The sequence below is a fragment of the Papio anubis genome, chromosome 3 (assembly GCF_008728515.1).
Source record: "Papio anubis isolate 15944 chromosome 3, Panubis1.0, whole genome shotgun sequence".
Taxonomy (NCBI): Eukaryota; Metazoa; Chordata; class Mammalia; order Primates; family Cercopithecidae; genus Papio; species Papio anubis.
The window spans coordinates 122,595,546-122,608,777 of record NC_044978.1 but is presented as its reverse complement, the minus strand read 5'-3'; the positions used below and the strand labels follow the sequence as shown (position 1 = coordinate 122,608,777).

At 33.0% G+C, this 13,232-nt stretch overlaps 1 protein-coding gene and 1 non-coding gene across 3 annotated transcripts in view; both read right to left on the bottom strand.

The window, feature by feature from the left end:
* Nucleotides 1-13,232, bottom strand: part of BMP2K (BMP2 inducible kinase) — a 142,545-nt gene that overhangs the window by 55,190 nt on the left and 74,123 nt on the right. For both annotated transcript variants that reach the window (XM_003898716.5, XM_009206875.4), the window contains exons 7-9: nt 11,493-11,625; nt 2,227-2,330; nt 472-551 (exon numbers count right to left, since the gene is read on the bottom strand). In XM_003898716.5, the coding sequence (XP_003898765.2) occupies nt 472-551; nt 2,227-2,330; nt 11,493-11,625 (317 nt within the window). The remainder of the gene's footprint in view (nt 1-471; nt 552-2,226; nt 2,331-11,492; nt 11,626-13,232) is intronic.
* LOC116274338 lies at nt 2,924-3,054 on the bottom strand. The gene has a single exon (XR_004182964.1). It is a non-coding gene; the product is annotated as a small nucleolar RNA SNORA18 (small nucleolar RNA).

Here is a 13,232-nt window from a genome sequence, read left to right as displayed (position 1 = left end):
AAAACATATTTACCAGCCCTAAAAAGTACTATAGTTATAACCACTCATTACAAATTCTACAAAGTACATACATATTCTATATATTCTAGTTGCCTGTAAGAGCTATTTTTTTCTTTCCTTAAATTTAAAAAATAAACATGGTATTTATAAACTGAAAACACAGTATTTCCTAAATTAGAGTTGCTGTGTGATGAAAATGACAACCCCTGTCCAAAAAAAAGACCCACTCTAACATCATCAAACAATCACTTGTCATTGAGTGAACAGTTCCAGTGAGATGATGCCAAACTCTTTATCTAGTATTTTTAAAAGCTTATTTTGTATTTGCTATCTCAATTATACCACATACAATAAGCAACACAACATCTTTTGTGGATGAAGATGATATTTAATCAATTATACTTGCTAGGAGTAAAAACAAAATCTATCTTTTTTTTAATGCCTTTTCAATTTTAGCATAGTTTTGCCTACCTGGCTTTTATTTGGCTTTTCCTAGCAGCTGCTTCACTAGCAGTCATCGGTTCAGGAAGAGCTGAAGGAATAGAAGAATTCTTGGAAGGAAAAAAGTAAAACTTCTCATTTTAGTTTTTTAATTGCAGAAAGTTTTTGTAAGCTATGGATATATTATTGAACTTTAAAAGTACTATGAGACGCTATTACTATCATATCAGATACCTATAAATTGTTCACATATATTCACCAGATCTAATCTGCAAATATCACTACATGTTACACAAATGTCAATTTCACATTCATGTGCCACAGAAACCTTGGAAAATAAGCAGAAGAACACCATTGTGTCCATTTATAAGTGGGTAAATCTTGAGTAAAAAGAAAGATTATATTACACTTGTAAATCAATGACTACTTTGCCTTTTGGAAAAAGCAACAAACACCAAGGATAAGCATCAAGTGTTGTTTCTACATACTACAGATAATTTTCAAGACACTCAATGTAAGGCCTGGAAAATCAGGGCGGAAGGCCTTGTTCATTTGTTTATACTCAATGTTTAGTTCATTGTAGGTACTCAATAAATACTTGCTGAGTAAACGTCGAATGAGTCTACTTATCTACTTTTAGAACTGCAAAGCTTTCAGCTTCAACAGAGAAAATAATATATCAGTATGGCAAGGGCTTCAAAAAAAGAAAGGCACCACATTCCTTCTTTTTTTCTTAGTGGGGTAGATTAAGTTACACATAAAGGAAACCCTAGAGAAACAGGTCAGGCCAGATGATCTTTACAAAGTCAAGAATGGCTTATATCAGTGATGATTCTAGAGACCTTTATTAACACTGGCAGAGACTTGCCCTACACGATTCACCTAATGTAGTTAAATGCACTGTACAGACAGTGAATAAAATTCAAAGCTTTTAAATAATACTAACTATTGCCAACTGAGCACCTTCCATGCACTAGGCACTGGGTTTTACATGTAATCCTTATAATTACTATCCGTGTTTTATAGAAAAAGAAATGGACATTAAAGTAACTTACGAAAAAATTCAAAGTCAGTCACTGATAAGGACAAAACTGAATCTGGGTCTCTCTGTTTACACTGCCTGTGCTTTTTTAAAAAAAATTTTTTTTTAAGTTTTAGGGGATATAAGTGCAGTTTTGTTACAAGGATATACTGCATAATGGTGAACTCTGGGCTTTTGTATGACCATCACCCAAATAGTGTACATTGTACCCATAAGGTAACTTCTCATCCTTCATCCGCTTCCCACCTTTCTAAGCTTCCAATGTCTATTACTTCACTGTCTATATCTATGCGTACACATTGTTTAGTTCCCACTTAACAATGCCTGTGCTCTTTATACCAAAGTTCCCCAAACTTAGTTAACACAGTGCTCAGTATCTCAGTAATTGTTTACTTCTAAGAAAAAAAAAACTCTAATAGTCCTGTTTATTAAATGGTTAGGCCCAAATAACTTAATAAAATTAGTTTGTGCTAGGTCACAAAGATGTCCCTGTGTTTTCCTCAAAAATGCAAAATATGCTGCCTGAGTCTGCTGCAGTTCCCCGAGGTATCTCAGTGCATAGTCTGGGTACCGAAGCTTTGTACCACAAATATAATCAAACACACAATCAGACCACTTGTCATGAAACAAGTAACTCTGTAGTTTAACAGCAGCAACAAACAAAAAAGTAACTCTGAAAGTAAATATATTCACATATGATAAAATGAATTTTAAATTTATATCCTACTTGAAAACCTACTTACATTGATGTTGGAGACTGGACAATCCTTTTTGGCAAATTTAAATGCAAAATATGATACTTGAAATATATCAGGTCTATGTTCCGGATCTGGTTCAAGCATGAACCCTGCAAGAATAGATAAAAATGTTAAGAAGTTTTATGAAACACACATTATACTACGTAGCGGCACACATTATAAGATAAAAAATACATATTTTCTGTTCCATTCTAAGATCAGTGATGATTCTAGCAAACTTTTATTTTTAAGTCAATAAATTTTTATTCAAGGAATTCCATGTTGTGATTTCTTCCACTGTCCATCAGGGTCCCTTTAGATCCTCTAAAGAGCTGGAGTCATCTTCAAGTTTGCCCTTTTTAATGAAACTGATCCAGTTGTCATGTCAGCCCACAATTACTTTGGCTTCGTCATCTCCTTTTAATATGGGTATACTGAGGAAGACTTCAAAATTCACCAAGAATCTTTGGGATTTAATTTATTCAACCAATTTACTTTAGGGTCCTTCATACTGTAGGTGGTGGGGATCTGCCTGGTTCTCAATTTGACACCCTCTCAACATGAATGAGTTCAAATCACATTCATTCCTAAGCGATCACTCAAGAATGGTACAGATGTGTGGAATATGCCAATACCTAAAGTAAAAAAGTAGATTATCTGGTTTTTCATAACGTTTAGTAACTGTCTTTTTCAAACTTTTAGCAACTGTCTTGTAGTTCCTTCCCACAGATCTAACAATAGTCCTGTGAGTAAAGTAAAACCACAGAGTTACTCTATGAGGCGTTTCCAACGACGTGCAGCTACAGGAAAAGCCCCATTGGGACAGACCTCAACCGATTCTAGCAAACTTTATTCATACCTATAGAAAATGCAGAAATTGCTATTTTATAAATAAAGCATTATCCCAAGCTAAGGGTAGATCAGTCACAGAACAGGCCTACACTACAAGTATGAATGACAAACATGATTATTCTATTGAAAAAGTGACACAAAAGAAAAAGTGAGTTTAGTGAACACTGGGGAATTATTCAAGAAAGTTCCAAGGCGATAGTAAAAAGGTCCTTCAAGATAATTCTACTCAAAATAATTCTATTCAAAATAATTAATACCTGTATTAATTTTTAAGTGATCCTGAACCATTGAGAAAAGTCTCAATTGTGTACATTATAATCTAACAAAGTAGTAAAGGATTGGCACTGTCGTTTTCCAAAAACATGCTCTCTTCCCATATTGATGCTAACAACATTCACCATAGTTCTGTATCTTAACATGTTATCCATATCATGCTCAGAAATATGGGCAGAGTTTTATAGTTTTTATGAACAGATTTCAAAACAACCTTACAGCATTGCTTGAAATGCCTGATCTTTTTTCTACCAAAATGACCACTACCATTTGGCAGTACTCTATTTCTTGGATAATTTTTAATTCTAAATTTCACAAGGTTGACATTTATACTCAATTCCATAAGTAAAAGATTTTGTTAAGACATCTCAAAGTCTACCTCTGCTTCATTAATTAACACTAAGTTGTTATAATGTTTAAATCCTTTTTAAACTACTTAAAATGTAAAATTTAAAGAATTGGATGATATTCTTAAGTTTACTAATAAAAAAATGTATAGAGAGATCTAAGTATGTAAATGGTTACATAAAATTATAAATCAAAATGAATTAAATCTTCCCTTCAAATTTAAGTAATATTTTGAATACAGAATGTGTGATACATCTCCAATGACATGATAAACTTATTTTGGCTAAAAACACAGTTATGTGGAAAGTTATAATTTATTTGAGAGATTCTGAGCTCAGTGTAAAATATACAAAACTCTGAATGTAACTTGATTTTAGATATTTATAATGCTAACATGTATCACTTATAAAATTGATTTTTTTATAATTTTTACCACCACTGCTAGATTGAAATAACTAAAAACATTTTAATTCTAATATTTGCTAGTTTATATTCAAACTCAATCCAGAAAAGATCTGAGGAATCCACAAAGTTTATTTTATCTTGACACCAACAGACATTAAATGTTTTTAACATAACACCCGTACACAAAATCGGGATAAATTTAAACATACTGTTAACAATAAATACTTATTCATATAATTTTAAAAACCAAACAAATCACATGAAATCTAGCGAATTCACAAACGTATAGTCCTATTTTTCTATTCTAACAAATTTATTTGGCTTTTAAAATCTAATTTCAACAATAGCTAATTATACATATTTAGTCCTATAAAGAACTTGAAGTGGCACACAAAACTAAGATTTTTTTAATATATAAAAAAATTAAAACTAACGGAAAAATAATGGCTTGGGGGCTGGACAGGATAATGAGGTCAGTTATAAACTACATATGATTTGGTCATAAATGCAGGCCCAAAATGTGCTCTCCATTTTTTAGCTGACAATATAAACAGGGCAATATGATCCATTACATGAATCACAGTGTATCTAATACAAAAACAAATCAGGTGCTAAGGAAAAACACTATTTGTGATACTGAAAGCTAGAGAGCAAATTCTCCGTTGAGTCTTTCTAAAGATAGCTCACACAAAGTGAACAACATCCTTAGGAATAGCAGTGAGTGACACAGGGTCATGTTTTAAACACTCTATCAGTATGGACTAGTGGCCTAAATGCCATGCGGTAAAAGAAAGGGGTATGGTATAAGAATGTATTTCTTTTGTGGCCTGGCTTAATCCAAGAAAAACTTTTCAAGTATCCAGAGAGAAATCAAATGATAGTTCAGGCATTCCTGGTTTTTCTTTGTTTTGTTTTCTTTCATAGCAGTTGAGAAGCACCAAGGGAGAAAAAAATAAATTTGAGATTTTGTGTCCTAACCTATATGGGTATAAGTATTTCTGTCACTCAAGTTAAGCACACTATATCCTCTAATGATTAGGTAGCTAGGTTGCAGGTAGAACTGATATTATCTTATAAGCAAACACAAGGACCTCGCATTCCCTGGGTCATGTTTTCATGTGGGAATATATCTGCTGGAGCCAGTTTAGTCTGCCTAACTGTACTGATCCCATTTATGTGACATAAAATCAACTCAAAAGGTCAGAACTACTATTTATTTTAATAAAGAAGAACAGAAAATATTAGAGTATATTAATATGGTAAAAGCAATATTTCATGAAATGTGATTCAGTTTACGTGTGTATATTCTGTGTGTGGTGTGTGTACCAGGTCATAACTAAAATATATTTTTTATTAATATATTGAATCACAGTCACAAAAAGTTTGAAGCCACTGTGCTAGTGTAGTGCCACAATCTCTATTACTATAACTCATTCTCCCCCATGGGAAAGATAGTGATTTGTCATATTGCTAGACTAGAAAAAAGAATGAAGCAACTCCATCCGTCAATCTCTGATGATCTTTCTTTCAGAACAGGTTATTTTAAGAACATACATGTTCTCTGCTGAGCCATATTTTGTAAGTAACCTGCCTCTGTGAAAGAAGTCGAAGGTTTTTCAGCATTGCCTATGACTGGATGTTTGTAAATTTGAAGGCTGCGAACACAGGAACAGGATCCTTTGGCTTTAGATCTAAATTTCATTCTGCAATTTGCTTTATCAATACTAAAAAGTTGACAGTTTTACCTGATGAGCTACAGTGGACCATCTCTGACTTGGTTCTAAATTCAAAGTATGAAAAGATGAATAATCATACCTAAAACCCACAGGTAGAACTCTTGGCTACATTTTTATCTCTGAATATTTCTAAATTGAGTATTATCAGCAAGTTAAAAAAAGGAAAAAATCATGAAGGCATCTTTAAGCATTTAAGTTAGATAATATAATTTACTGAACTCTTCAAGAGAATGGGTTGCAAAATGTACTACTGGATTACTGAAGGATGTAGTCTAGAGTGCAGAGGTCTCACATTTAATACAGCTAAACACTAATTGAAGGAGAACAATTTCACTCAGGCATGGTGACTCTCGCCTGTAATCCCAACTGCTTAGGAGGCTGAGGTGAGAGGGTGGCTTGAGCTTGGGAGTTCAAGGCTGCAGTGAGCTATGATCTCACCATTGCAAACCAGCACAGGCGACAGAAAGATCCTGCCTCTTTTTTTTTTTAAAAAAAAAAAAAAAAAAAAGGCAAGAAATTGACCCTTCAATTTTTATAGTTTTTCTAAAGCCATTTTTTCCTGCAAATAATTAAACCTCGAGTTTAGTGTTTTATTAATTGCAACTTCATGACAATAAAACTATATCATCTATTAACAAAATATGCTTTTGGGGAAAAGAAATGGATTAAGGAATGTATGTGTTCAGTTCACCTAAAAGTAGTATTTTGTGATTAGGTCTAAAAACAAACAAAAAAGGCAGAGAAGCTAGAATATACCCTTGTTAACTCAACTTAAAATGATCACGTGAATCATCACAAGACCATTACCACTGAATCTGATTCTATTATAAATATAAAATCAACTTTTTAAAACTTAGCCACAAGAAATAATATTCCTCTGCTCACTCAATTGTGTAAATCTTTCTATTGACACAAATACTACTAACACAACCTAAGAACACAAAATAGAGCTTCAGTACTGAAGGTAGTGTATGACTAAACTACAACAATATTTCCTATTGATGTACACACTGGTCTGAGGCAATTGAATTAATTATGCCTCTACTAATATTGCATAGAAAAGCACAAAATCCCGCACATTCCAACAAAAATAGAAGCTAAAGGAGTTGCTGTTGTAGCAGTCAATTTATATTATGGTTTAGTCAAGGACCCAAGCCAAAAATTAAAGTAGTTACCATCAAGTTACACAAAACAAAGGATCCATGCCTGGGCCTAAATAAAGTTAAGCCACCATCTCTAATCTAATAGCTCAACAAATTTAAAAAGAAAATACTTTGGATAGAAGTCTCAAAACAATTTTTCTGCTTAAAATTTGTTTGGTTTCCCCTCCATAAAGACACATTGTTCTCTCCCACAAACTTCAAGTTATTACCCTTAATTTCCCTGAAATGGAAACATCCACTCTAATTTTCCAACCATAAATATTTCATGCATCAACATTATTTCTATCTGTTAACCTAGACATTGTTATAGAAACTTACATGTTACTATGTAACATGTGTCCTACATACCTTATTATACGGGTGCTGAAATGAAACTAAATTTAATAGCTGATAATATGTTCAATCATAACTAAAACATTAAGTAGCACTAAATAATGCCAGGATAATACATTTGGAATAGTCCTAGTAACTACCCCAAAAAGTTACTGATCAGAGCCCTCTCTCTACAGCTATTCAAGTAGTAACCCAGAGCCGATGATTGAAAAGCTCCAAGGAAACCCTATCTTAATCTTTCATTTCAAAGGTACTTTGAAGTAGCTGAGATTCTTTTTTTCAAAAATAATATAGGAGAAGAGAGTGGGTGAGGTTATAGAGGAAACAAGAATGGCCATGAACTGATAACCACTGAGGATGGGTGAGGTATTTTCATGAGGTACATGAAAATTTATTGCACTGCTCTGTCAGTATTTGTAGAAATTATTAAATTTCCATAATAAATTTGAATTTAGTAAACACAAGCACGCAAATTCCTGATTTCCCACAATATGGGTATTGAAATAAATTTAAACCTAATCGAACCAGTCACAGTGGCTCACATCTATAGTACCAGTTACTCAGGAGGATCAGCTGAGCCCAGAAGGTTGAGACCAGTCTGGGCAACATAGCTAGATCCTGTCTCTAAATAAATAAATAAATAGCTGGGCATGGTGGCTCATGCCTATAATCCCAGCACTTTGGGAGGCTGAGGCAGGCAGATCACCGAGGTCAGGAGTTCAAGACCAGCCTGACCAACATGGTGAAACCCTATCTCTACTAAAAATATAAAAATTAGCCAGGCATGGTGGCATAGGCCCGTAGTCCCAGCTACTCAGGGAGCTGTGGCAGGAGAATCACTTGAACCTGAGAGGTGGAGGTTATAGTGAGCCAAGATCACACCATTGCTCTCTAGCCTGGATGATAGAGTGAGACATGGTCTCAAAAAATAAATAAATAATAATAAAAATAATAATAAATTTAGCCCCAATACATGAGCTCTTAAGAGCAAAGATAAAGAAACCATAAAGCAATAAGTGAGAAGACCCAAAAGTTTTAAAAAAAAAAAAAACTTTTACCTGGTGTTCATCACTACCTTACTGTACAAAATAAGGAGATAAGAAAAATAATCTTAGTAGTTATATTTACAGTATATTCTAGAATAGATGATAATTTATGGTAAGCCTTTGGTAGATCCACCATTAACCCATAAAACCAAATTCCACTTCAATGCATCCGAAGACATTTCTGCAGGGAAAGTATGCTCTAGTATCTGACAGCATGTCCTGCCCCTATCCAGAAAATCAGAAATTAAGTTAGATAAAGAATTGTAATATTGATATCAAGAGTAGTCATAGTGCTAGTTGTTACAGTAATAATGACTGCAGTATTAAAGGCTATCTCTTACTAAAAAGCACTTTTCGTCTTTCATTTAATTCTCACAATAACCCTAAGAGGTGGGTACTTTTTAAATGACCCTTTTAGAAATGGGAAGACTGAGATAAACGGAGGTGCTCAATGTTCCATACCAAACAGACAGAGTAGATGCAATCCAACACTGGCTCTAGAAGTCTTGCTCTTAATCTCTGCAATGTACTTCTTTAATCACCTTACAACACAGGAGCCAAAAGAAAACTGAGGCAGCCAGCTTTCGGTACATTATTCATAACTATTCAGTAATCCTGTTAGTTACACTTCTCATTCTCCTCTAAATGGTTCTCTAAGTTCAACTCTTGGATCTGGAAATGCAAAGTGCTTCTTTCCTCATCCCCCATGTTGGCCCCATTATTTGTCTATTGGGAGAGTTAACAAAAGCTAAGAAAAGTTCTAAACAATTGACTCCATTACTTTTAAGAAGAAAAGTCTCCAGGAAAGAAAGAAGAACTTAATGGTTCAACTAAGCTTTATGAAGAGTAAATAATGGTAACTAATCTTGACCTAAATTAGTAACAAGAAAAAGTATATTCAAATTCTTAAGTAACCACAAACCATACAGTTTTAACAAAGATTTGTCAAAGCTATTTCATTTTCAAAATTTCTGTGTGCTATGAAATGGATGCAAATGGAACTAATACTAAAAAGATGTATACCTTCTTATGCTTTACCTTATGTTAATATATGGAAAAAACTACATTGCATGAATACACAACTGACAAAGGTTTCACATTCAAAAACTATGAGGGAAGCTAGGAATTCCTGATTTTCTGAATGTAGGATTTATTTAAAAGTAATATAAATCACTAACTACATATTATAAACACAGAGACACTGAAATAAAATGGCAAAAGACACAAAAGGCCACATTTGAAAAATATAAAAAATAAAATTGCACGCCGGACATGGTGGTTCATGCCTGTAATCCCAACACTTTGGGAGACTGTGGTGGCAGGACTGCTCAAGGCCAGGAGTTTGAGACCAGCCTGGGTATACAGCAAGATTCAATCTCTACAAAAATTTAAAAAATAGCCCAGCACGGTGGCACATGCCTATAGTCCCAGCTACTCAGGAGGCTGAGGTGGGAGGATCGCTTGAGGCCAGGAGTTTGAAGTTATAGTGAGCTTTGATCACACCACTGTACTCCAGCAGGGCCTGGGCCACAGAATGAGACCTTGTCTCTTAAAGAAGACAAAGAAAAAGAATAAAATTGTGAAGAATCTAAATATTTTCTAAAACACATTACATTACAGGTAAGTACATTATGGTTTTAAAATCTCTACTTTGTTAAGCTTTTACTACTCAATACAGTATTTTAAAAGTCCATAAAGCCCTCTGACAGGAGGTAAAATACCAGAAATATTATAATTTCAGATTGACTTGAATGCTTTTATGTTTTTTCAACCTTTCGTTATTTTTGCCTAGCTCTCAGAAATAAGTCCAAAGACATAATACACGATCAAATTTATACTAGCAATGATAAAAACTAAAATTAGCACATTTACTGACAAATAAAGGAAGCATATAATATACTGTAATGCATCAATTAACTAGAGCCTAATTAGATCTAAAATTATCAGTAGTATTTATTTTTTCCATCTTTCCATTACAAACACACATAACTCCACCCCACTCCCACATACATACATACACACACGCAGCGAGAAAAAAAGAAAAACCTAATCACAAGAAAATAAGATCCTACTACTGTAAGCAAATTAAATCACAAGTCAGACTAGATTTCTTCTATGCTCCCTTTTTCTTTTGGGCATTTTTTATCTTTTTTGGAATTTTTACCCTTTTATGATTTACACAACCATCAAAAATTATAAAACTTAGACACTTATCAAATGAGTAACAAATATTTCTAATTTATGAGTTTGGGTTCATGAGTCTGGGGGAACTTTTAATGGTTTAAAGTTATATGGCAATGCATTAATCTTTTTTTAATACAGTTCCTGGGATTAAATGTCTAGCTTATAAATTCCATATTCTACTTATAATAATTTCACACTTATTTTCTTCAAGTACATTTGTTTTATTTTTATATTTAAATCTTTGATTTATCTGCAATTTTAGCATAAAGAATGAAATAGAGATCCAGTCTTATTTTTTGCCCACAAATGGCTGAGAAAGTTGAACTGCCATCTTCATCACACAAACCTCAAATATATTTCTACTTCTCTCTTTTCTATTCCAGTGAGCTGGAAGCTACAACAAGGGGCACTTGAATGCAGAAAACAAAGCAGAAACGCTAGACACACTTAATGCTAGACACACTCCATGTTAAGAGGAGCTGTTTAAATATTGTAGCTTCCTAATTTAATAGCTGGTGGTCCTTCCCCCTCCTCAAACCTTTTTAATAAATTTTACCATGTAGATATATAAAAAGTTAAATTACAGTACCTACCAAAATGGAAGAAAAAAATCTTAAAGGAGGTTGGAAGAAAAACTCAAGTATTATTTTGAAATCTAGGGCCTCTCGGAGACTAGCCCTTCTGACATTATCCCTTGGTGCGTGCTACTAAATCTTACTGAGGGGCTTAAAAACATCTATATTAATCAATAATTAGGTTGCTTTCATTCTTATGTAAGTTTTCAAACACTTTTTAAAATATTTTTTTCTTTACTATAGTTTCACAAAATTATAATATATGAAATAAAGACTGGATTTAAGTAAAGGAATGTAAATAGTAGGCCCTAAGTACAGTATCCTACAATATTTTCATATATATTTCCAAATACTTACTTATTAAGCAATGTATGTTATAGGAGTAACGAGAATTGTCTGGGATTGTGAAGTTGCCATCACAGATAGCAACCTGACTCTCACCAAAAGGAAGAGTGAAGAAACAAAGTTTATAGAGTAGACATCCCAGTGCCTGTAAACCAAAGAAGCATGAATATCATTAGAGCTCAAGTAAGCAAGACATAAAAATAGCCAAAAACTAAATGTTATTTTTAAAAAGGCATGTTTCTATACTGCAACAATCTTTTTACAAATTATTTCTCAAATTAATACATTTAATTTTTGAAAAGACATTTAACTATCATTTCCATGATCTTCTATCACATCTGTGGCTAGTTGGCCGAATTAATGGTATCATAAAAATTAGAAGTAGCTTGTTCCTTTTGGAAAAAAATTAAACTTTTATTTCTTCCACAGGAAGATATATACTTAGTACAAAACTAGCATATAACCAACAAAGTACAAGGCTTCTTCTTTAACAGCATTTTTACAAATTCAGTATAAAGCATGTTTAAAAGTTCTGGGATTCCAAATACGAATTAGCCAGCACAGTTAAACTTATCAGACAACCATCAGTAAATTCTTACTATTTACCAGGCACACCTCATTATTTTACACTATAAAAATTAAGTTCTCTGTTTCTAGATACAACCCTCCAACTTCTACTGCACATTATACTAATTATATTTGTATTTGTAACCTGGGTAATCTATATTAAAATTCAAAAGGGAAGTGCTCTGTCTGCTTAACCTGCATGGCTTCGTAACTATCAACGCACCAATAAATCTACTTGCTGACAATGAGGGCAAAACACCCTAAAATACCAATTGCATCTATAAAAGTAGCACAGGAAATTTCTAGCTAAGGTGCTAACAGCTTAAACTTGAGAAGGATTTTTTTGTAAGTGATTTTTTGGCTCAAGAAATCATTACTTTTTCTCAAGAAGTGTCACCTACAGGCCTTAAGAGTGTAAGGTGTATTTCCAATTCTAACCAAATTGTATAAAATTATCCAAGTTAGTATACACTTACATCAGCAATACTGAAATTTAGCCTTATTATCTAAAAATTAGCAAGTCAGCTTTCCTTTGTTAAATTTTCTCCACGTATCAACTTAGTAAACTCAGCTAACAAGTGCACTAATTTTTATAATTATTATGAATTAATTTTTATAATTATTATAATAGACCTAAACACCCTTGGTGAGTTCAGTAACAGTAATTTACAAAAGATTGTTTTCAATATTGTAGCAATATTCCAATGAAAACAGTTCAAAAGCTATAAAAATTTTAATGTTAGTTCAAAAAAATTACTGGGTTATTACATGACAAAATTATAAAGATTTGAAGTAGGGATAACCAGTTCTGTATGGTTACAAAAGATTTATGGATGCTTTTTTCTTGAAGGAAGATATTTTCAGCTCATATACAGCAAATTGAACATAAGGCTCCCTTAACAACACTTAAAAAAAAATGCTATTAATAGTATAATGTCCACATTAGATTACATCTTTCTTTGCACTGTCTAGATGATAGTCTAGGCAAAAAAAAAATCTCCATTTTAGCCAGTTTTATTTTGTCAATCAAACTTTAGGAATTTGTCTTGTGTTAGAGTAAATATTGTAGGGTTCCCAGATAACAATTTTAGCAACGCAAGTATACTTTAAAAATATATAAATCTAAATACTCTGCTTTGTAAAGTGTGAACACAATGAGGTATACTAATTTTTTCACATCAAAGG